We start from the raw sequence: 24,979 nt of genomic DNA, 5'->3' as shown, positions 1-24,979 counted from the left end.
GCACAGGAGTGTCTTGTCCATGGTGGGGATTTGACAGAATAGGGCCCCAAAGCGCTCCCCTTGCTCCCTCTTCCGTAGCAGAGCTGGAAGTAGGATAACCACAGAAGTACAAACCTACCAGTGGTGCCCTCCAAGGAGCAGGGTCCGCTCTGAACAGCTCAGAAATGATCTCTTGAATAACCTCCCATGAAGATTTCTGATACCACATCTGACCACTTGGCAGTTTATTACTTAAATGTAGTTTGGAATAGGATAAATTTGCTTTAAAATAACACCAGTCATATGTTGCTCCTGAAACACCTCATTGATGTTTAGAGATGAGTGAAAGGGCACTCCTAAGGCTTGATATGAATATTCTTGATGGCTCATTCATTTCCAGGTCTTCCATAAGCTGCTCATTAGCAGTTCAATAAAAATCCAGAGAATGAATTATAATGTGTGCTACCTATGTGTAAAGAGATACATCCCGTGCTGGGCAGGTAGGTCCTGACCTTCTCCTATCAGTAACAGTATTTTGTGTTTCCCCAAACCTCTTCTTTGCCTCAGGTCACAGATCTCCATCCTGCAGAAAAAATGTTTTGCATTAAGATAGTTCAGTACAGAACATTGCACAACTCTTCTGGGGGTAAACACAGTAAAGGTAATTGAAAACTTAGTGATGAGATAGTGACCTTGCAGCTGCTTCCCTGTTTTAGATCAGGGCTGCGTCCTCTGGCACCCATTTCAGCAAGGTCTCAAAGGTCTGAAACAGCCTCTTTTGGAGACTCACTTCACTAGACACAATCTTGGTGAGACCAATGCACTTCTAAAAGTGGGAGTCTACCACAGGACACACCTGCAAGCCAGGAAGATAAATAAGGTCAGAGAAATGCTGTCTTTTAACCCCTGAACCAAGCCAGGCTGCAGACAGGGGGTGTTCCAGCCATGCTGCTGTGGGTGTCTGAAAGCAAGGAGGGATCTCTACACATCTGCGTGAGGTTTCACTGCTCCCAAGGCTCCTACCTGTGGTGCCTAGAGGGATTTCCCCCTTGTGCTTCCTGAGGAGACAGAAGGTCAGAAAGAGGTAGAAAACTAAGGCAGTAAGTAGATCTACAATACGTTAAAAAGCGTTACACACAAATAAAGTATTAAGCTCTGACAGTGTGTGAAATCCTGCCCGCTCCACTCAAAATTTTCCCTTGGTCCGTAGGAGAGGGTTTGAGAGGTCTCATTGGTTAAATATGCTAGAAACAAACCTGAGGGAAATGGAAAGTATTATGACAGCTATTTGTTCAGAGTCCTAGCACAACAAAAGGATCACAGAATCACCAAATTGTTTAGCTTGGAAAAGACCTTTAAGATCATCCAGTCCTACCATTACCCCAGCACAGCCAAGTCCACCACTAAACCATGTCCCTAAATGCCATATCTACAACTCTTTTAGACACCTCCAGGGATGGGGACTCCACCACTTCCCTGGGCAGCCTGATCCATGCCTGACAACCCTCTTGGTGAAGAAATCTTTCTTAATATCCAGTCTAACACCACCCCCGATGCAACTTGAGGCCATTTCCTCTTGTCCCATTGCTTATCACTTGGGGGAACACACCAACCCACCTCACTCCAACCTCCCTTCAACTGTATGAAGTACAGGCAACCGCAGAGTGACAAGCTCTCCCCTGAGCCTCCTTTTCTCCAGGATGAACACCCCAAGTTCCCTCAGCTGCTCATGAGACTTGCTCTCCAGACCCTTCACCGGCTTCATTGCTCTTCTCTGGACCTGCTCCAGCACCTCAGTATCTCCCTGTAGAAAATTCAGCAGATGCATTAAAACCCATAAGGTCGCAGAAAGTGTTTTCAGATGGGATGAGTGAGATTTGTGCCAGATACATGTAAGCTGATACGCTCCAAGATAAAACATTAAGAAAATAGAGCCTTTGCCAAAACCCAAAACTAATTTTCATGCAGTCAGACACATTAATGGAACCTGTACTTCCCAGTCTTATTTGCAGGCCAACACTAATAAGTAAGACTATGTTAATTTTCTGTTGCTCTCCCCTCCGTATTCAGAATAAAGAACATGCCCACCAACCTCCAAAACTTTAGTGAAATAAAGTTCACGTTCAGCTAAGCACCCTTTTATCCTGCTACTTAAGCCACTCCCAATCACTGCCAGTACGTTCCTAAATGCTCTGTACTGAGAGTAGCAAAGCTTTTACAGTTCAGAATGGCAAGATTGAATGCATGAAATATTAATATACTTGAAAAGCAGGTGATTTATTACAAGATCTTTTAAAAGCTTAATTTCTTAAAAAGCCAAACTATCCACCCACCTCCACATCTTGTCTGAAAGCATTCGCACACACAGCTGTTCTCAAAGTTCCAACCCTGTTCCTTTTGCCCCCCCTTATTCTTCATTTATAAAGATCTTAATAGCAGGTATTTACTGAAACAGCAGCATGCTTCCCCAAGTGCCTTCTGCTTCCACATACAGATTTTTCCCATCTCCCAGGTGAACATGTGGATACCCTTTTCCCATGTGCAGGGTTGAGGGGTCGGACCCTCATCCCCGGGTTGCATTAGTCTGGGGATTTTAGCTTCTAAACCTGCTCTTCCCTTAGAACAGATGTCAGTCTCCCACAATACCTGGGTGAGGACAGACTTTGTCTCTTCTGGACTTCCCACTGTCACCTTGTTCTATGGTAAGTCTTTTAGGCAGGCTACGTAAGTCTCTTCAGCCAGCTGCCTGGGGACTGAGCATGCAGTGGAAGTGGCTTGGATGCCACAGGTGTGAAGACACACTAGTACTGTGTTACCAAAAAGCAGAAGGCAAAGCAGTAACTACTGCTTAGTGGTCCTCTATCGTTCTCTTCACTGGAAATTTTATCACCTTTGCACACTGCAGTCCTCAAGCCTGCACATTATATGGAGCCAAAGAAGCAGCAAGAGTATGCATTGAGTAAGATAAAGCAGCAAAAGACCGACAAGCAATTTTGGATCAAGAGGTTGATATTTCAAGATATTATTTGGCATCTTGCTCTTCAAGAGTGTTTTCAATCACTGCTTCTTCTCAAAGAACCACCTCTTGCTGTTCCATCTTGCCTGTACATAGCATGGCACATCAGGAAATTAAAAAATAATCCCATTAAATGACTTATCTGTTCAGGACATGGCAGCTCAACTGCAGCCAGAGTTACTCTCTTGGAAACAGGCTGCCATCAAACGGAGGTTATAAAAGGCTAAGTTGGGGGAAAGTTTCTTTGGTATTCCGGGGCATTAATGCAACTAAGGGAGGAGGCTGCTTAAGAAAGGAAGCTAAGAGGAGAATATGATGACCTTGGTCATACATTTTAGAGAAAAGATGATGAAAAAACCAGGCAAGACAAGGAAGGGACATGAAGGAAGGAAGAATGGAAGATGGGAGAAGCCAGGAAAGACATCAAGAAGGTGGAGAAGACTTGCAGTGCCAAAAGCAAGAAACAACAATAGCACAGACACTAGCACTTTTACTTGTCGTAAAACCATCATGAAAATTATTTTAATTTAGAGTAATGACATTTAGGAGACTAGTTTTGTTACATAAATGACTGTTTGTCATGAAAGGCACCACTTATTACTGAGTTTTGATGGGTAGCTGCAACCAAATTCTTAAGTGATCAAGTATAAAATATGCATGAGGGTTGTTCATACCTACCAGGGCCAGGACCAGATAGATAGTGTGCTGTAGGCGTCTCCACTTGTGATTGCACTGCACCCCAATGATCTGAGTGTTTTAGCAGCAACACATTAACTGTAACAAATGCTAGAACACAGCTATTGATCACCACTTGGGCTTGCAGGGAGAAAAATAAAAGGTGTTTATGGGTTAATACTTCTGACTGAAATTTGCCTATTTAAAGGTTCACTTGGCAGATGCCATCATCAGATGAAAGTTTTTCCACTGAACAGACAATTTTAATGGCCTTTTCCATTAAGCTATAGGTGATGTATTTCTAAGGGCAGATTATTAGAGTCTTTCTGCTGGCAGCCAGGAATGCCAGATGAATTCAGAATATCAGTGAACATAAGAGTTACATTACAGTTCAGGACAAAACACCCTGACCAATTTGTTTTCTTGCATGGCACAAAGGGACATTAGACTGTATCTGCATTTATATTCATTGCCAAAATAGGCAACGGACCCTTACTGTTCATGGGACCAAAGCTCCAGATGCTCTTATATTCTAAACCTAATGTGCTCAGCTACTGATGTGGCACCATTAATCATATGAAATGTGAGTTTTATAGCCTTAGAAAACTGGAACCCCCTAGATTTATTGATTTGACTATTCTGCTGAATAAAAAGTTTGTTATGAACAAGTGAGCTCTGAATATAATGCAAGAAACGTTATCATCCCATAATCAATAGGTATCCGGAATACTGTTTTTAAGGTTCAGCTCCTCTCCTGTTCTCCCACAGACTGAAATTATTCAGCTCTGCAGTGCAGAGGTCCATTAAGCACTTTGTTTTTCATTGAATGACTGGAATCAAATGCATATGGCCTCCATGGATGGATAAACTGCTGTAAAAAGAGATAAGTCAGCAGTACTGATTGGCTCTGTTTTCTGAGCGTGCCTTTTGATTTCTGAATCTCTGCCAAAAGCATCATCATTCTGTGTTTACCCTTCAAAAGCCCTCGGTCACTCAGATGATGCATACGCTCGCAGCACAGCACTCTCCCTTGCAGGAACAGTATTCACAGAAGAGATCATTTCTGTGCTTGTATCTGTGGAATATAAATTTGTGGCACAGATCCTGTACCCCTCATCATTCACGACATTGTTACTATATAATAGGAAGTGATTAAAAGACCAGTTTTACTTTGCTGCCCGTCTCCTTCACTCAGAGAAATGATTTATCTCTGTGCAAAGCTTTCGAAGTGTACTTTGTCACATCATTTGCCTTTCCCTCCCCTGTAAGTCAAAATAACAGGACCACCACACAAACCTCTGGGTGGTTTCTTTTGTGTATGTGTGTGCATGTGACTTCATACTAATTACTGAAAACATGCTGTGTTTTTCTTCACTTCTAGGGCCAGGTCTGCCAGTACCAGCTTTCACAGGACACCACGGACTTGCATCTCCCTCCAGAGCTGCTGCTGCAACAAGAGTTGCTATTTAACCATGAATGCTTGCTGTGAACTCTGCACCCGAGTAAATACCTGCTGGAGACAGCAGGAACATGACCAGAATGGGTCCCTGATGAGGTGCTTAATTGTTACAACTCCCTGCAAATTCAGCATTTGGCACTCAGGGATCTCTCCTAAGTCAAACAGCATATCCTCTTAGTATGATGGGATTACCTGTCTGCAAAGGCAAAATGGTCATTCCCATTTGAAAACAAAAAGAGATCAGACACTAAAAGATTTGGTTTATATGCAAACATATAGTTAATAGCAAAACTATAAATAATTAAATCATATCTGCATAAACTGTAATAAAGTGATGAATGCAATTGTTACCTGCTTGTTGAAAGCCTTGTGGACATTTTGCAATCTTCTGATTTCTATTATTGCAGTCTTACCAGAGTTTCAAGTTCAGCTGACTGTGAAGGTCTGGGTCCTGTAAAAAGTCTTAATTCGTGTGCACATTGTCAGAAGCAGGGATAGTGAAGCCAGAGCCTGTGCTGTGTCAAAGGTGCTGCTTAAGATCCCAGCTGAGGAAATCCTCTCTTACGGACAGCTCACAGGCCTAAACCTCTTGTGCCATTAAAAGGAAATGAATTTGATTTCTCAAGAGCCTATGGCTTCCTAACAAACCTTGGGAAACAAGTTCAGAATACCACCATATATTCTAATCTATTTTCTAGTTATAAAGGCTTCTTTATAACTGTTTTTGGCTGACAACAGCTGAGATAGCCTGTTTACCATCATTCTTAAAACACTTGAGAGAGAACAATGTGAGTGCACTTTTATTTCGGTTTTAATTTTTTTATTTCATTGCTGTACAGCTGCATTACAATTGGCTTTAATCCCTTAAGCATTATTTTCCTTGGCAAAATAGTCACTGAACTGAGTAGAACTTACTATTGGAAAAATATGCTCAAAAAACCAGTGTGATGTCAATGCCAACTGAAACCCATGGAGCTTAAAATGTCACAAATGTGCCTGTAGCTGAAACACATCACTCGTCATTTTTTTGACTGAACTAGGAATGTTGTAAGTCTTAGGTTGTGAAGCCAACTGTAAAAACCATAGAGCAGCCTCCTGAAACTGTGTGCTTTTTTTTCCCCCCCATGAACAGTCATTTGGAAAACAATTATATGAAACTTGAAGTAGGGTAATTCCTACTGCGCAGCGCCGCTTCCATTCTCAGCTGCATTATCTGTGGCTATCGGTAAGAAGTTGGGCTACAAGCTTCTCAGAGAAAAGATAGAACCGAACTTTGTAAAACATCTTTAATATTCAAATATATAAATAAGCACTACTGAAGAATAATTCAGAAGACTGCGGTGATTCATTATGAACAAATGCTATAAACGGGAACAGTAACATTGCTAGGTAAGGATGAAGCAAGCTATTTTAGGAGTCTTGAAAATTTCTTCTAGCTCTTCAGACAGATCATGCTGCTATAGTTACTTTATAAAAAATTATATTCTGAAAAGCACTTTAGTGAAAGAAACCTTTTACTGGAACTATTATTTAACCAAGACCTTCTACAGCACTAAAACACACTGCAATTGAGTTCCTGATACAGTTTTAAGAAGGGGAGGGGTAAAAAAAAAGAACAAAAACCCTACCATACCTGCACCAGTAGCTATTTATTAGCGTAACACTCTTCCTTTTAAAGATTTCGTAACAACTGAAGTATATACAAAGTCTTACAGCATTTACACAATAAAAAAAGTTTCCTATTAGCTGATGAAGTATAACGTAGTGCTGCAGTTTACTTCTAAGCATGTATACAATAATAATGAAGCAGACCACTGTACTTTCAACTTCTCTGCTACACCATCACCACTGCCAGATGAAATGACAGTTAATTAAACCACTGGGAAGACATTGTCAAAAGATTTGTAACAGGTTGACCTGCAGCACTAACCATCATAAGGAGGAAAAAACAAAGAAAAGAATAAAAGCTACATACTGTCATGTTTCTACACTTTCCTAGAGCTGTAACAAACTTTCACAGCCTTAGATATAACATATGCAAGACAACATAATCACAATTTTTCAGATATAGTTCAGCTACTGAGTGTATTTACTTCTGAATAGGAGGCGCTATATTGATATGGCTGTGTGTTTCCATTTTTGTTCAATAACTGTTCCAATAGGTCTACAAAAAAATTTAAAGACAGCATGGTTTGTAGTCATGATGTGTTTGACTAGTAAAGGCATTCAATATCAGCTATAGGATCTAATCATTCCTGTCAAAAGTTTAAGACCAGGAATCTTTAAGTAAAAAAATCAAACCCACAAAATCCCGCACCTCCGCTGTTTTCATCTGTTGACTCCAACCTTCTTTAAGCTTTTCCAACAGGGGTAATACAAAATCATTACAATGCTTACACCAACCCAAATGCAAGCATCATTTAGTTTATGAGAGGTCAAACAGATTCACTAGACTACTTCTGCTGTAAAACTGAGAAAGCTTATCTAGAAAAAAGAAACCTTTACTGAACAGTCCCTTACTACACGCAGGGATATACAGTTTAGCAACGATACATAACTTAAGAACTTATCATTCTCTGCCTTTTAGAAACAGTTTTACATGTGCCAATAATGCACTTTCTACAAGAGAGAAGGCTGCTTTGCCTATTGTCATCTGCCTAAACCTCTTATTTTGGCCAATTCTGCTTTTCTTTTCCTCAAAAGGGTTTCTGTCTCAACTTAGAAACTAGTAACGTCAGTTGACAATATCTGTATTAAGACAAAAAGTGACATATATAAAATGCACAAGGAACCACATAAAGACCAAAGAAGTCATATAACCTTTCCATGTAAACACTTTGATTATACTGAAGCCCTAATTAGATTCTCGTCTTAAACTTTTGGCAGATAATGTGTATGCTCAGCCAGGCTTTGTAGTTAGTTACTGTTCAAGTGGAAGCCCGGTCAGCTCACATGTTGACAGGCATGCAACTTGGAAACATTGCACAACAAGCAACACAAAGAGATTTGAGAAGGGTACAAGACTTCAAGTAGACTTCACAACCCTTCACAACTGAATATTCACAGACAAAGATACAGTCCTTGCTTTTTCTATGGTGGATTTTTTTCTCACACATGGGACACTTTCTGTGACTCTCTAGCTTGCTTGATGCTATACAACCACTTGATGATTCTGGCATTCCTTTCAATGGCAGAAATGCCATATGGCACGCGGTCATTGGCACTGTCATCATTTCTAAGGTCACTGTTGCTGTCCTGAGACTGTTCACAGTCTGAGCTAATCATGCTTGCGCTGCGAAAGTTGAGGGATATAATATCAGAGTTAGCCCTTGCAAAGTTTTCCATCCCGAGGTTTTCAAGCTCTTCAGGATCCAGTCCGCAGTAGTTAAAGAACCGTTCAACATCTGCATCAACACGAAAGTATCTGTCGCTTAAGTCTGATTTTGATCGCTGTAGGGAGGGTCTTCTGCTAATTCCGCATCCAGACTCGACTGCCTCAATCTCTGGGGATTTCAGGGTGGCAATGGCAGCGATTTTGGGCTTCGGAGGCAAAGGCGGGGCTGAGCTACTGCAGGGTATTGCTTTTAAGGGCTTTGCACTAGTTACTTTCCTAATGTCTGAGGAGCTGTGAGAGACATGCAAGAAAGTCTCTGCTGACTGATCTAGGAGCCTTCTACTGATGTTGGAGCTGCTCTCCTGTGGGCTGCTACGGCCTTGCGTGGGGTAAACCTTCAAAGATTCAGCGAATGAGTGTCGGTTAAGCTCCGTCGAATCAGCTCTGTGGGGTGGCCAGTTCCGGGGACCGTGCTTATGCCCTGAACCCGAGCTGGAGCCTTCAGAGCTATTGATGATGTTCTTCAGAATCTCAAGCTTCAGATTTTCCCTCTGGACACCGCTCTCGGTCTTTGCATTGTTGCTGAAGACTTTCAAGGTGGGGCTCCCCAGTGCTCTTTTGGCTGCGGGACAGACCGGCGGCTTTGCCAGCACTGCTGGCTTCACAGGCTCCTGCTTGGCATTGATGACCTCCTGGCTCTTGACATATTTTGCCTTGTCGGCTTCCAGCCTCTCCACTGCACTCAGTCTTTTTGGATTAGGCTCCGCCTGCCTGCGAAAATAGTCGGGTCCTTTGTTCAGGATGCGGAGAGGAACGGCGGACGTGAAAGTCACGGCAGGGCTGACCGGCTTCACCATGCTACCTGTCGGTAGTGTTTCTGTAGGCATGTTTGGTGGTCTTTCCCCCGCAGCCGTTTTGGATTCTTCTCTGGGATCTCCTAAATGCACGGTGCAGAAACATGTACATTAAGCACAATGAATAGCCAATGAATCCTGGGATCTGAGCGTTAGCAGCAGCGCCTCATCTCACAGCTCATTAAATAACACTGCGTTTCTCTTTTAAAGGCAGCCTTTGTAGGGCAAGGCCACCTGACACAAGTCTGTATTAGTCTGCTCCGCTGACTCCTTTCTTCTCGCTGAAGGAGGTGGGAGTCTCGCCGTTCCCCCTGCGCTCCGCTACCGGCAGCGATCTGAAATGCAGAATAACCAACCACATGTTAGTGAGAGTGCCTGACATCAGAGCGATAGCAACAGCCGCCTCCTGGCCCTCCTCTCCCACCACCGGACGGGATGCAGCCGCTGCTGCTGACAGTGACGCAGGGGAGAGGCCACTCAGAGCCCCCTCTCGCCCCGCACCCCTGTGCATCCCACAGGAAATGTTTCACTTATTATTTAATACAATTACACTGGAAAAGAAAACAGTTAAAAAATTGAGCCCCACCATGACAGAGCTGTGCATTTCTGGGGGGAGAAAGGGAAGCAAAATGTGACAATCCAGAGACTTAAAGCCATTCATCTCCTGAAGATCAACGAAAGAGCACTTTCATGCTAATACCTTTGCTTTGATTAGTTGATTCATGCGCATGTTTTATGTCTAATTCCCAAACATTTTTCTCCTTATAGGCAACATAAATCTAAGAAATGTATTTTCCTTTTTTATTAAATGCTGCAGAGGACTGCCTGGTCTAAAAAGCAGAGAGTACACAGAGCCATATAACATTTTCAGTGCAATGCACAGCCTTCATTGTTAATCTAATATAAAATCAACAATTAAAAAGTAGGAGATCTTACTAAAGACACCGATTCCAGTTCAAAGTCCTGTGTGAACATTAATCCCCAAAGCACCAGTGCTCCAACAGTAAAATAAAGCTTTCCAAGTTCTTGTGCTCACCTTACAGGCACAGAGAAAAACACAAAAAGGCTTTGTTTTTTGATGAAAGGGTTAGGGAGCACACAAAAACATCCTGACTGGGTTTGAAAGAAATTCACATTTAAAAATAATCATTTGAGATTTCTACCAAGAACTAACTGCAAACGAAGTTTATGTTCACCTAAATTATTTTAAGATTCTATCACTTAGGATTGTCACAACAGTCTAAAACCCAACACCATGGACAATGTTACAAGTGCTGTAACAATCTTTCCCACATGAGGCACTGAAGGGCACTTATCATGGAAACTACTTTTCAAGCAGTGATTTCGCTAATGGGTCTCATTTATTTTATTACTATGCCATTAATCTATGTTGCCCTTTTTAATATCCCATTTCTGTTATCACTGTGCTCTTCAGGGAAGAAAGAAAAGCAGCTGCTACTTCTTCACTCATCCTAAGGAATGCAGAACAGCATCCTACCCAGGGATGACTCGCTTTCGTGTGTACTGCCATCCTGTGCTCATCCACCAATACCCAACTTACTAATACAGGGTGTGCCATCGGTACATTGTTTACACAAACAAAAACAAAGAAGAAAAGGAATTCCAGCTAAAGAGACATTAACAGTAAAAAGTAAGCAACTGCAAGTATTGATTCCCAGAAATACATGATATGTACATCTAAAACGTCCAAGGTCAAAGCAAGCAAATAAAACATATAAGTGCTGTAATGAGATTATAGGAAAAAGCTGAGTTTTCTCCTGAAAGCTCACTGTCACAAGCATTCCTCAAATACAAACTAACATATTTAGGTGGGTGATAAACCAGACACACATTCAAGCGCAATCGAAAGGGTAGTGAAATGTTAATTAAGCTTCCCTTTCAATGTTATTTTATAAATCCTAGTGCTAACTCCTCAGCAATCTGACTTCCTGAATTTTAACTAAGTCTTTCTGAAAAAGAAAAAGCTCACTTTCCTCATTTGAATCAACGTATTTATTGTTACTGTTTGGAAATTAAGTATCAAATTTCCAAAAGCACTGAAGGCAATCCCAACAGGCATCTGCGCACATACATTTATTTTCTGTACAGACAACCAAATCTTTCCACTTTGCCAGCTCAAAGCTTGATGGCTAAATGTTGTGTTTTTACATTGTGTGTATATATTTGATGCTTGTGTGGAAAAATTAAACCTATGTAAGATTTGGGGGTCTCATCAGGAGGAAGAACCCCCTCCAAACAACCAAAACCCCAGTTCTCTATACTTAAATACTGTCACCCAATAAGTTAATGCCACGTGAATAGGCGAGACCACAATCCTCCATTTCCTCCTTGGCCACTGTCATTAAAGGCCACCAGGGTCCTGCGCAGACGACAGCTCCCAACTCCATTCCCCACCCAGTGAGCAGGACTCAAGGCTGCTTTTGGAAGTCTTTCTCCAGCACTTAGCAACTTCCTCACTCAGGACAGCCCTGGTGAATGTCAGCAAGAATTGCTTAGGAGGCTAAGCACCTACGTTGGCTTCAACAACATACTTATAAGGAAAAAAAAGAGGAAAAAACAATCCCACTGTGCATGCATGTTCATTTGACTGAGAGTGCTTGTTTGCAAGCACTTATGGGGCCAACTGCCTGAAGACAATGGAAATATGGTGTGACTGGCAGTGAGCCTCAGGTATGCCTAGAGAGAAAAGCAAAGAACTGTTGAGGAGCCAGGGCATAAATGTCCACCTCAGGCAGCACAGGGAACCAGGGGAGTAATGGCCAGGTGGTTAAGTAGCCAGACATGGAGGCTTTGTACCTGTGGGACCGCTGGTATAAACTGAGGTACATGCAGCTATAAAAAAGGATTGGCTATGTTTTTGTGTGTCAACTTCCTCCATTTCACTGGGATGCTGCATTGGAGTATCAAGGGAAATTTTATTCAATACTCTCATGTCAGAGGGCTAAACATTATTAAAAAGACACTGTTAGAAAAGAAAGAGAGGTGGATGAATGTAAAGTGCTAATGAAACAACTTCTCCTGCCTGCTCTGGTGAAGGCTGCAGTTAATTCTGCTGCTAGCTTGGAAAGTGAGCACAATTCCTACAACCCTCTCTGCTGTCCACGAGTACCTGAAACACTGCAGGAACACTAGAGAGCCTTGCTCCTTATTAATTTCACTGGTAATGAAAAAGGCTGAGTAGCAGCACAGTGTACGCTCAGGAAGACAAAACAGTGCCACTTAGTTTCCAGTTGTGAAAATCATCACTGAAGCAACAGGGGTATAGAAATGGCTTTCTTCTGCCTTATACTTTAAAGAAACTCAGGGCTTCAGCATCTGAATTTCCTGTTGCGTACAGCTCTGATACCACTTTTGCAGTGCAGGAATTTAAGGGCAAATAGGTTTTCTTCATCCACTTGCAGAAAACGTGTGAAATATACTTAGAGGCCTAAGAAATGTTCCTTTTACTCTGTTTACATCCAAAGATCTACTCTGTAGGTGTAATTTTCTTATGGATGAAAATGTTTGTCAGGATTCACTCTGGATCTCCATTTTTACTCTTCTGTAAAATAACTGGTAGATTTGATTATTTAAAGAAAAACAAAGCTAAAAGCTTATGAAAACGTTCAAACATCGTTCATTTTAATACTATGCATGCATTAACAAGACCTTTCTTAAAGTTCTTACTAACTGAGCTCCTCTAACTTTCTATGCCTATTGCAGACCTGCTGAGCAGAATATAAAACATGCAAAGGGGCAGATAGGTTTTGGGCTTTTTAAGCTGTATTTTCAGCCAGATACTCAGATTGACGATTCCTTTGTGACAGAGGCAGAGAGCATTTATTAAATCTAGGCATCATGCTCTAATCACTCTTAGATCTGTAATATGTTTGTTAGATGTTCACATTTAAGTAACACACGCACTATCTGCAGGATTTAGGGGAACACAACATAGCCTAGAGCAGCAATAGCTATGCAGCTAACATTAACTACAAACAAATCCTTTATAAAATATTCTTCCCTAGATTTAAAGCCAAGACAGCAGAAGAACATAAACTGTGCAGAAACTTTAGAATTACGGTTCCATATAGTCCAAATATGCATTTAAAAAAAAATTTAAAAGAAACGTATGACTTGGCCCCATTCTGGCAAATATTTATTGCTAGGGCTATTATTAACACAATGTTATGGTACAACACTGAAGTTTATTTTCAATTTCATACCTAAAGCTGCATTCTAAACACAGACTGAATGACGCTGACAGCAAATATTGCACTTTCCTTCCTGTCTCTGTGTTGCCCTGTAGCTCCCACACACTGGCCAAGTTTCAGACAGTCGCTGCCTAAAAGCACCCACAGAAGAGCACTCCATATTTTAACAGTATTCAAATTGCAACAAAGCAGTAAAAACAACAGTGAATATGTGGCCCAAATGAAATCAGTGAAATTTCTGCTCTTGACTTTGGCAAGGACTAAGCTTCCCCCCAAAAAACTAAAATGAAACTCATGGTCTTAATTAATCCCTCTTGGATAAATATAACAAAGGCTGACAGTCTTTACTCTGCTTTCCTGGATATTTAAAAGCCTTCGTCAATTTTCTTTTTCAGGTGATAAAATGTAGCTACCACTACCTCAAGATGCACCATAAACATCACATAAATTCCACTATGAGTAATCAAAAAGTGATCGCAAGACGACTCAAAGAGATCACAAAACAAAATCTGCATAGGAACATAGGAAACAGATGGAAAATATCTGGCTCTGCTAATGACTAGGTACACTTTAGAGCTGCAGGTCCCATTATGGAAATGGTGCTTAGTTAACAGTCCCTGCTAAGCCTATAAATGAGGGCTTCACTGAGGATGACTTGCTACGGGTCCAAGTTATACTACTGTGTACATCTAAAACTGATACAAGTTCTTCTGTGGACAACTGTTACTCTAAACCTTATATATTTATGTTACTAACTTTAAAAATACAGGATAAGCCTAAATAAACTAGGCTTAAATTGACATAAAATAATCCACATCCAGAAGGGCAGCAGTATTTCACTTCTGAAACCAATTTTAGATAAACATGTGTAAGGCTATAGATTTGGTCTCACATAACATTAACTTGTCAAGATACAGAATGAGGAGATGGAATAATCTTTCAGATCTACCATGACTGAAAGTATTACTGAAATGGCTGATTTTTAACTCTTCTCCCCCCTAAAACATGAAACAGTGAACAGTAAGTGAAGAGCATTATCTCTTCAAATGGATGTTCAAGCCTTCAAAAGGACACAAAAAATGTGACCTAAAATCAGGAGTGGCTGAATTATACAGATATGGGAACTTCCCCCACCAAGTGGGAAGGTAACAACTTTGTCAAAGACAGCCACTTTTCACTGTTGATGTACCACTTCCAACCAAAACCCCCAAACTACTGCTAGCATTAACTTTGTATTAACTTGCATAGATGAATGTACAATAGGCTGATATATTTACGCTAATTCTGCTTTGCTCTTACATCACCCTCATAGTCTTCTAAGATAAAACTCTCCATAAGCAAAGCACTGCCACCACTTAACACTCTATTTCACTGTGCACTTAAGATTATGAGGTTTAATGCAGGATGCTGCCATAACTAGAAATGCTAACACAGGAAAATAGCTTCTGGAAAAATCCACGGAGGTACAAATGCCTGGAAAGCAGGAAAGCAACTCAGCTCTACTTACATACTGCCTGGTAATGTATGCTTAGTGCTCACTGGGAGCTGGATGGAGATGCCTCTCTGAAAGAAAAATCTTCAGGAAGTATTTTGCTCCTTTTTAGTTCTGAAATCCAGCACAGCTACGTTTCCTACCGAACAGCAATAATCCACTCTCAGCAATTCTTGCTTCTGGGTAAATACTGCCTTACAGATGCCTCCCAAACATGAAAACTGGTTTCTTTTGAAAAGCACAAACAGCTGCCCAAATTCGCAAGAAAGCTCAGAAATGAAACTTCCTTTCATCACAACTAGATAGTACATAAAAAATGTAAGTCATCTTATTAGAGTGATATTACATGCTGCATTTGTAAAAGCTATAACGGAAATCAATTCTGTTTACTTTGGACCTCTGTGTTGCTTACACTGTACTGAATTCTTTGGAATAATTTTAGTCTCTCATTTAAACAAAAAAAATCAGGAAGGGCCTACAAAAGTATAAAAAGAAATGTAACTTTTTGCTACATGTGTAGCTCTAGGCTTTATGTGAATACTTCTAGCTTAGGAAACTGAACTAGATTTAGGTGGTTCTTAAAGCTTGGGAAGCTTCAGAAAACACCTTTAGGGCTCATTCATCAGTCCAAACAACTTTTAGCCTTTTAATTCTGCATTTCTCCATAACCTTCATGTTTAAATTTATAGCCTCCTCACTACAACAAGGTCACAATTCCTAACTTATCCTGTGATCCTACATTATTTTCCCAGGATCCTTTCAGCACTTTTAGAAATTAACACAGTCCCCTTCTTCAACACTGGACACTTGGCCCTGGTACTCCATCACATTTCAGAGGTTCATCAGACCCTGAGACTGGTCCCTGCTGCACCTCATTCTAGATGCTTTGTCCATGTTATCTGGAAAAAAGAGGGATTCTTATTTCTCTGCTCCTTCATCTCCTCCTCCTCAAACCACTTCCCCATTGCGCCATCCTGTTTTTACACTGCTCTGCTCTGGTGGAAGGGGCAATGCTATCTGGACTATGTTTTTCCCTTCTCTACTGATAGGAAAAGCCAGTAGTACCTCATCTACTTGCTCCTGTCTTTCACAGCCATGCTTGGATTCCACAGAACAGAGGAAGGCAGATCCACAAAATGGTTTTAGTAACGAAGCTCAGCAAAAATGTTTTAAATGGAACATTATTAATCTTAGCTCACATCTCAAATCTGTGGCAATTTTTAACAAGTCCATCTTAAGAGCGAGATGTATTTTAAACTACTCAAATCTTTGTGGCAGTAGGTTCGGTAAAAATCATATGCACTAGTGAAGAAAGAAATAAAAATCTATCTGCAAAAATGTGGAGACAGACCTGCAAAGCACCCTCCTTCTAGTGTTACCACAAAGATAGCCACTTCACTAACAGGATTTGCAGGCTCCATACATCAGACATCCACATGGCCACTGACCATGCAGCAAAGTCTGATGCTCTGCCCTGCAGAGAACAACAGAAGCAGAAGCATAATCAGTAATTAGGCAGCTGGGAAAAAGCTCTAACTTTTGCAGCATCCCTCACCAAAAACATTTCCACTTTGCAACATACATTTCGATGGTAGCATTTTCCACGTGCCAGTTCTGGGCCATATGACACACTGAGATAAATTTAACATAGTCCTAAATCCTTTAAATGTCTGAAACTTGTACAAATGTTAAAGCATTCTAATTCAGCATATTTGCCATCACCAGTGCAACTACAGGATCAGGCCTGGAGTGAGCCCTAGTGTGTGCTAAGACTAACCCAACTTGGCTTAGAACAACTTCTCCTGCATGCAAGCTTGGAGAAACTAAGAATTCAAGCCAGATTTAAACTGATAAAGTAAAAAGTATAGATTTTCAATATGAAAGTTTGTATTAAATGTGCAGTGTGTCTACCAATACAGCCTTGTATTCAGAGACTTGAGGACCTATAACCAAGTGACATCAGTAGGTTCACCTCCTTTATAGCTACTGCAGCCAGGTGATGACTGACATCCTTCCGAGATTTGACATCTTGCTTCATGCAAACCTATAAAAGTACCTTCAAGCTGAGCACTCAAAACTAATGAACACTGAAAACCACACAAACCTAGATGGCAAGTTCTGTAGGGAAAGAGTCTCTATGTTCACCATTTAATTAACTGCAGTGTTCACAAAGTTTTGGGACATGAGGGATATTCAGGGGGAGAGGCCTCTTGCAGACCTCTTCCTACTAACAGGCATGCACACAACTAAGCCTGATGGCCATTTCCCAAGCTGTACAGGTAGCAGGGAATTCCTTGCCCATCTTGCTCATTCACAACACTTTATGCAGCAGGTAGGTAGGTATATGCTCTCCCTAAAAATGCAGTCAGGGACAATGAGGGTGCAAAGAAAACACCTTTTCCCCACTTGGAGTGCAGACTGAAGCATCCCTCCTGGGCAGAGGCTCAAAGTATCAGGCTATAGGTCCTTCTCCCAGCACTTCTTTTCAAAGGTTTCCACTTGAAAAAATAAAACAAACAAACAAACAAATAAATATATTTGCAAGCTTTCTTTAAATTAAGGAAGTGTAAAAAAAAGCCCACTCAAGGTAACTGGGGAAGAAATTGGGGTACTCGCTCTGCCCCAGTGCAATTAAGTACTTTCTAGCAAGTAAGACATTTCAGTTGAAATAGGAAAACCCACTCAGTATTCTGCCAACAGGGTTCTTCCTCAGGAGGTGGGAAATTTTCCCCTGTTTGGGGACTGGGGATTTGATCCAGCCTCCCATTCCCAGAAGAGTGCAGCAATCTCTGATTTTACGGACATAACTGGACCTGCTGCCGCTGCCAGCTTATTTTTGTGGGAAAGAAAAAAATTCACCAGGCTCTTGTAAGAGGCCAAAAGCCCTGAGAATCATGAGTTGCCATGTTCAGACTCTGATTTATTGAGAAAAAGTGTTCTAAAACTGTTTACAATGAAAAATACATTAAAGAAATATAGTAACATAGCTCTAAACAGATTATATCTGAGGAATAAAAACCAATGAAAACAGTTGCAGTTAGACATTCCCCTTCAGTTACTAGACCATCAAAACTCCAGAACTCTACAAATACACAAAGACTAAAAGTAAACAAATATAGCCCAGAAAAGAGAAAAAAAACCAGTCTATGTTGTGAGAAAACCAGAAACCATAAAGAGCTACTATAAATGGAAAAAAATAACATACTTTGAATTTTCTTTCCTTTAGCCAGAGATACAATCAGTAAGAGAAACTTTAGAAAACAGTTATTTTCAAAGTTTCAAGACAAAGCTTAACAGCATCTTTCTGGAGCTTCTCACCTGTTGTGCAAATATATTTGAAAGAAATAGTGCAAAAGTCTATGGAATATTTCTTACAACATGTACCAGATTTTTACAAGCACGAAACCAGGAAGTCATGTAGATTATATATGGATTTAAAACTTATCTCTCCTATTTTTACAGCCTGCTCTTATCTTGTTATATGGGAAATTATTTCCAATAAACTCTCTATATGGATACAACTGTTTTATCTTTAGAAATAAGTATTAAGATATAGTCAGTGAACTTCTCTTACTGCTATTAAGCACCTACCAGACCACCTTTAACGGGCAGTACAGTAAGCACAATGAAAAATCCAGTATGCTAAAAGCAGTACTATTAGAAAAATGATAATGTTCAGCCAGTGAAGTACAACAGAATGGCCTAATTCTGACAAAGGAGGACTTTGAGCCACTCTTCTGATTAGCTGTGGGGTGTTGTCAAAACTCTTTGTATTAAACAGCCTGTTCTGTAACATGAGATATTACTGCGGTAAGGTCAGAATGGCTATTCTAAAACAATGTCTACACCATAACTGCCCTGAGTTAACCATTTCCAAACACTGAAATTCTTACTTTTTACATACATGAAATATCGTCCATTCATTTTTTCTTAAATAAACGCACTTTAAAAGTTTTGACTATGCAAAAAACAAGTCAGGTCTTTTTCAAAGAATTAGTAATAAAAAGACCTGAACAAAACCAAACCACACATGATTTACAGCAGCCTTCCAGGGCACTGCAACCTTCAGAGCAATTCCACAAATGGTATCTTTTGACTGGTACAGCTATGTTTTTCTCTAGATAAGAGCACATTTTCCCACAGCACTGGACAGTTTATTCCTCTTTTCTCCAGCCTCAAGTCTAAAGATACATGGTGTTAGAAGTCAAGTAAGAAAGTGAAAGGAGTGTGTAACACTCTGTCTTGAAGACACATCTGTACACTTAAGACTTCTTTAAGCAGAGAGTTTAAAATACCAATTTTGGCACCAGAACACAAGGCAATGTACAGCTGTATAATCTAAGCGCTAGGCTGTATGTGCATGGCATGATTACAGCTTTGCATATGTAACCCCTTAGACCATACCAGATTTGTTGACTAGAGTTGTTAAGGTGTTAGCTCTTAGAATACACCAAATATATTTTCTTCTTAATTGCTGCATTGGAAAAATATGCCCCCACAGTCCACATATTAAAACTGGATCTTTGACAAACTGTTCACATCTTATTTGACTGCATATAAATACCTAGTTAGGTACTTGTTAATGAGCATCCAAACTTTTGTTTAATATCCAGGTTTGATGCTCAAAATATGTTTTTGTATTACCATTATCTAATGTAATGACTCTTTACTAAATGTTCTTAGAAAGTAGCTTTTAAGAAGTCAGGCTGTCAAGACTCTGCACATTGAATGGCCTTCCTGTATCTGAGGGCTCTGATGAAGTTGTTATGATGGAAATTCTTCCTGGCCACAACTTTTAAGAAACCATAAAACCCTCACTATCTTAAAGAAAACAAAAGCTGTATTGAGTTGCATTTAATCAATTGAGGTGCATTTAATCAAGTGGAGAGGAAGGCAGAGCAGGGAGGGTTGAGGCATCCCAGCTCCAAGGAAATAAAAAAATCAAACCAAACAAACCTGGAATTGAAGTGTGGGGGCAGACACAAGAGCAAGAAATGGCAAGACATAGAGATAGAGGAGAAATGCAATTATCAGGAAAAGAGTGGAGAGGAAAAGTTGTTGGGAATAAAGACAGGGGCACCAAAAATGGGTTGTGAAGCAGAAATAGATTACAAGGACAAAGAGGGATTAGAGGAAAAATGAAGAGGCACTTCAAGTGCTCTTCCTCATCCCTTGTGGGGCAGAAGGAACAGAGAAAAGCTGCAGTGGAGAAAGGTATCACTCAGTGAGGCTCCTCCTGAAGCAAAGCTCCCTCCAACCCAGGCCACTTTTGGGTTGCAGGTGAGAGATCCCTCCCCTCCTCCCTCCTTCAGCCTCCATGCCCAGGGCAGACTGTCCACTGAGCCTAGCAGGCTGGAGGCAGAGGAGCTGGCACTGGGATGGTTGGCAGGAAGAAATTACTAAAGGTACCAGCCCTGGAGCCCCATACATTTTCAAGAGGAAAACAAACAGTGGAGGAAATCCAGTCAACCAGAAACACCAGCCAATCAATCAATCAAACAAGTACTAAGGTTTGCTGTAGACTCCTCCATAAATCCAGTTCTTCCTTTTGGCATTGCTTCAGCTCCCTTTCATGTGCTCTTTGCATGCTGAAACATGGAACAGGCTGGTCGACCCCAGAGTCCTGAACTCGGGATGCTCTCGACCCTGTCCTCCTTCACAAGTGCCTTGCTTAGAAAAACTGCTTAACTTCTCTCTTCCTATCCGCATTATAGCACCAGACTACTGCACCATTTGTATGTATCTGTGCCTCTCTCAGATCTGTGATATGCAGTCACATTAACAGGTCCCCCCTCTCCTGTAAACAACAGAAAATCTCTAACAGGGAATTAAATGTAGAATTGAGTTTGAATGCCCAAAGTAACACAGAAAATTTCTTCCAAACCCAGAAATTGGATAGAGGTATCCCAAGCTTGCAGCTCCTGCTTCACCCCTATAAACCGTTACTTCTTTAGAGATGAATATCAACAAACTTCTTAAGTAGGTCGATCTAGAGAACATAAACACCACAGGGCCAAGCTGCTTAAGCCAGACAGATCACGGGATGCAGCAACCAAGGTGCCAAGCCTCAAGTGAGGACACGTAGTGTCGATTTTCTCATCTGCCCATGCCCGCTGCAAAAAGGTAACCTCTCCTGTCCAGCAGTCCTGCCAGCACACCATCCCTGTCACTGCTGGGCAACCGAGTCCCTCCAGTGAAGGATATGTCCCTCACTCACTAGCATCAGCTCATTACTGATCAGGACTGGTTTCAAGACATTCCCTTTTATAATAACCAGGGAGGGCTGGCTGCACCACCATAGCCAGGACCAAATGTTGCTTTCATCACAAATCACAGATCCGATCTTCCTCATTTACAAAATACCCAATTTATCTCCAGCAACAAAACTACAGACCTCCTGAAACATCTGTATGAACACCAATGATTGAATCCATTCACTAAGATAGCAGAAATAAATCCCATGCAACATGACATTAGGAAGGTGAAAATATGAAATGTGACTGTCAAATTAGTGTAGGTTACCTTGTGACCACAAAAACTAACACAGATCCCTTACAAGGCTTTTAATGTTCCTGATGTCAGTCCTTGGCACAGCTAAGACAGTTTTGCTGCTTTTAAAAAATTTCATACTGCAATGTATCTGGAATTTCAAGTTCTCAATTTCCTCAGCTGACAGAAATGGCTTTTGAAATGATTTCTATACTCTGGGAACATATTTTTACCCTGAAATTAGCCATGTGTACTCTCAGACTTAGTATTTTTGTCTTGAAATAAAACAGCAGTGATAACTGTTAATTTAAGACTCCACACAATGCAAATTTATATTCTGGAGCCAAATATGGTGATTGGAAACAGACAAACATGAAACACCTTCTACTGAGCAGAATTAAAGCTAAGTATTAGTGAAGCATGTTGCTGATTTGATAATACACATCAGGTATTGATCACTCATTTTCTTTCTTACAAGTCTTTCAAGAACTGTATAATCACTGGTATGAAGTGCCACACGTACAGCTCCTGTCCCCTCTTGTCCTCTTGGGTTTCCGCTGGTTTCCCTGTATTCACAACAATGAAGTTACTTGATATATAACATTTTTTCCATTATTCCCCAAACTGGATTTCCCCCTTTTGTTTAGGAGCTTTAATGACGAATAGGAGATTTTAAACTTTAATGTTCATCTCCTGCTCAGACCTTGAAATCAGGCTCAGAGTACTGTGGAAGGGTTCTGAAATGTTTAAGCTTTCTTCTGCTTTTAAGCATATTAGTAATAACCAGGGCAATAACAGAAAGCTCTGGAGGACTAAGGCTAGAAATGCTTGCTTGCACTGAAGGTCTCCATTACAAAAGCTAACACAATCCTGAATGGAGAGACTGTAACCAAAGAACAGGTTGCGAATAAAGGATGGGAAAAACCCTGGAACTGCTGGACTATTTCCAGAATGGATTCTGTCACATTGACACATAGATCGCTGCATGATAGAGGCCAGCAAAAGCAAACCTCGATCTTTCTTAAACAGTACTGAAGTATATATTTACAACTAGTGAATCTGCCACCCAGAGGTCAAGGAAGAGAAATTCACTACCAGAACAGCAGAAAAGGACACGATAAAGTTCTTCTGGAATTGCTCTCCTTTACCAAACCCCAGGAAAAATGTGCATTTTAATTCGAAAAGGTACCTGTAAAAGCACAATGCCGAACTCCTGTCCACGCTCTCATGAGGGGATGTAATGCTCCAGGGGATTCTGAGAAAAAGAAGAAAACAAAATATGAAAAAAGCTATTAAAAAACCACCCAACAGAGCAGTAATGCAGCAGGTGTCTACATGTCAGTGCTGCTGTGATGTTGGAAGTCAAGGAAACCACACACCAAGGCTAGTTCGTGCCACTAAAAGGGAGGAAAACAAACGCAAGGCAGCCACAAGAGCAACCAGAACTATTTCACATGAAGGATGAGATAAGTGACGAAACCAACATGGCTGTGCACTGGAAAAGCTATGAGCTGTGTAATAATAACAACTAATTAAAAAGTCATTTAGGAAGCCTCAGAACACGAGCTCACATATGCTGCAGTATCTGAGGTGCGAGACGAGATGCAGCCATGCCGTGGATCAATGTATAAATGCAAACAGGGCCAAATTACAACATGAATTTTTTAATCCACTGCTGAAGGACAACATAAGATTGTGCATTTTAAGTTCTTGTTGCAGACAAACAATCCCTTTTGCTTTGGTTTTGGCTATGTCCAGATGAAGACGAGCTAATAATGTAAAAAACAATCCCAGCACTATCTCCATGATACAGCTTCAGCAGGGTGTGGAATCTGCTTCAGCTATTTTGCAAGTAACTGAAGGAAAATATCAACATGTAAACGTTAGTGTTATTTCAGGGCAGCTGCTAGTTGATTTTGACATGAAAACATGGAATCTGCAGTGATGAACTGTTTTTAAGTGACCTCCCATATTCAGAGTTAAGGTCAAAGAGCAAAAAGTTTGTGTGCTTAAGACCCCCCCCCCCACCTCTCTGCTGGGAACTAGAGAGAGCTGACAGGGTATTTTATAAACTAACAGCTCTGCCAAAAATTACTACAGAATATTTATGCCTTGTAGGAATTAGTTATTTTTTCAACACCTATTTGAAGTGATTATTCATGGAAGAATTAGAATGTTCAACTGCTGGCACAAAACTACTAAAAAGCTATTAATTTTGCTTTTTTACTTTTTTTCCTATTAGCCTCTTCCCCTTTTCTAAAGCACTTAAAAGAACGCTTTTTTAAACTATGGCAGTAGTGTATTTACAAAACACTAGTGCTGTCTAGCCAATCAATACATCTTTAATTTCATATGCAGTATCTTCTCCTTTTTCCTCTCCAAAATTATTAGGTACTTTCTTGGTATTCAAACCAGTTATTAATATTGATGCAGATAAAAAAGCCAAACATTTATATTTTGTGGTTCCTGCTAAAAATAGTTGCAAAAATCTGCGAAATACAACAGGCTGACAACAGCACATAATTTAAAATTTTTGAGATTATATTCCTGCAATTAAGTATTTGTATACACAATAGTGAAGGTAAAAATAAAACAGTGTATTCATTTGGGAGGAAAACAGCTCTGCTCCACGACACAGCCTTTCTCCGCACGTTTTTATGTGCAGGAAGGCACTGAAGCAGGAAGGGAAGCAGCAGCTTTCCTAACCCTGCTATGATATTGAGACACTTAGCAAGAAGGGTAGAAATGCCAAGCTGAGGAAGACTCACCAGCACAATGTCTTTGAAGAGAGGTCCAAAACACAGACATCATGTAAGGGCACACACCAAAAAGCTTCCTTCTTCCCATACCAACACGTATATACTCTTTTTTTTTTATTTATTAATACATGTAGATAGACATAAAACCTCACATATATATGGGGTTTACAACCTCACATATATATGGTTTATTTCAAAACTAGCGATTCCAATGGACTTAAAACTATTCATAAGGTAGCAGCTAGAAACAAAAATAAAGCCCTTCAGATTTTGGCAAGACTAGGAATTTTCTATAATTTCCTCAAGATTTATAACACTTATTTCAGATTGTTATTTCAAAGAGCAAAAAGGATCAACACAATTATGATGTGACTGTCAGTGTGAACTATACACTGGAATATGTTCTTGTTTAGTGAACAGCAGTGAAAACTTTTAAAAGATGTATAGCCTACTGCACCTTCTAAGTGCTAGAAAGAGATCATAGTAATAAAATTGCAAGTATTAATACTAGAGTAGCTCTCATACAATGGGTTGCCATAATCCTCTGGTTCCACAATAAACATACCGCTCCAGATCTCATGGGTTTCTCCACAGGGAATGCATTAAACCGTGGAATCAGTAGGAAGGGACAAACAACACAGGCTTCACTGAGCTTGGATATGGACCCAGGACAGCAATGAGTAAGGAAGATGTACAAACAAAACCCGAATG

The 24,979-nt window shown here is 40.6% G+C and overlaps 1 protein-coding gene across 5 annotated transcripts in view; it reads right to left on the bottom strand.

Annotated features, from left to right (window-relative positions):
- Positions 1-6,401: 6,401 nt before the first annotated feature.
- FAM110B (family with sequence similarity 110 member B) overlaps positions 6,402-24,979 on the bottom strand; it is a 111,397-nt gene continuing 92,819 nt past the window's right edge. For 3 of the 5 annotated variants that reach the window (XM_061343053.1, XM_061343052.1, XM_061343051.1), the window contains exons 2-3: positions 22,699-22,764; positions 6,402-9,652 (exon numbers count right to left, since the gene is read on the bottom strand). In XM_061343053.1, the coding sequence (XP_061199037.1) occupies positions 8,238-9,350 (1,113 nt within the window). In that variant the 5' untranslated portion in view covers positions 9,351-9,652; positions 22,699-22,764 and the 3' untranslated portion in view covers positions 6,402-8,237. The remainder of the gene's footprint in view (positions 9,653-22,698; positions 22,765-24,979) is intronic. The other 2 variants (XM_061343050.1, XM_061343049.1) reach the window with 1 other exon arrangement.

This window comes from Neopsephotus bourkii, unplaced genomic scaffold (genome assembly GCF_033783945.1).
Source record: "Neopsephotus bourkii isolate Nb327-2 ecotype Australia unplaced genomic scaffold, CSIRO-AGI_Nbou_v1 NB_1820, whole genome shotgun sequence".
NCBI classification, from domain to species: Eukaryota; Metazoa; Chordata; class Aves; order Psittaciformes; family Psittacidae; genus Neopsephotus; species Neopsephotus bourkii.
The sequence above is the reverse complement of the archived record's forward strand: the minus strand, read 5'-3'. Positions and strand labels throughout refer to the sequence as shown.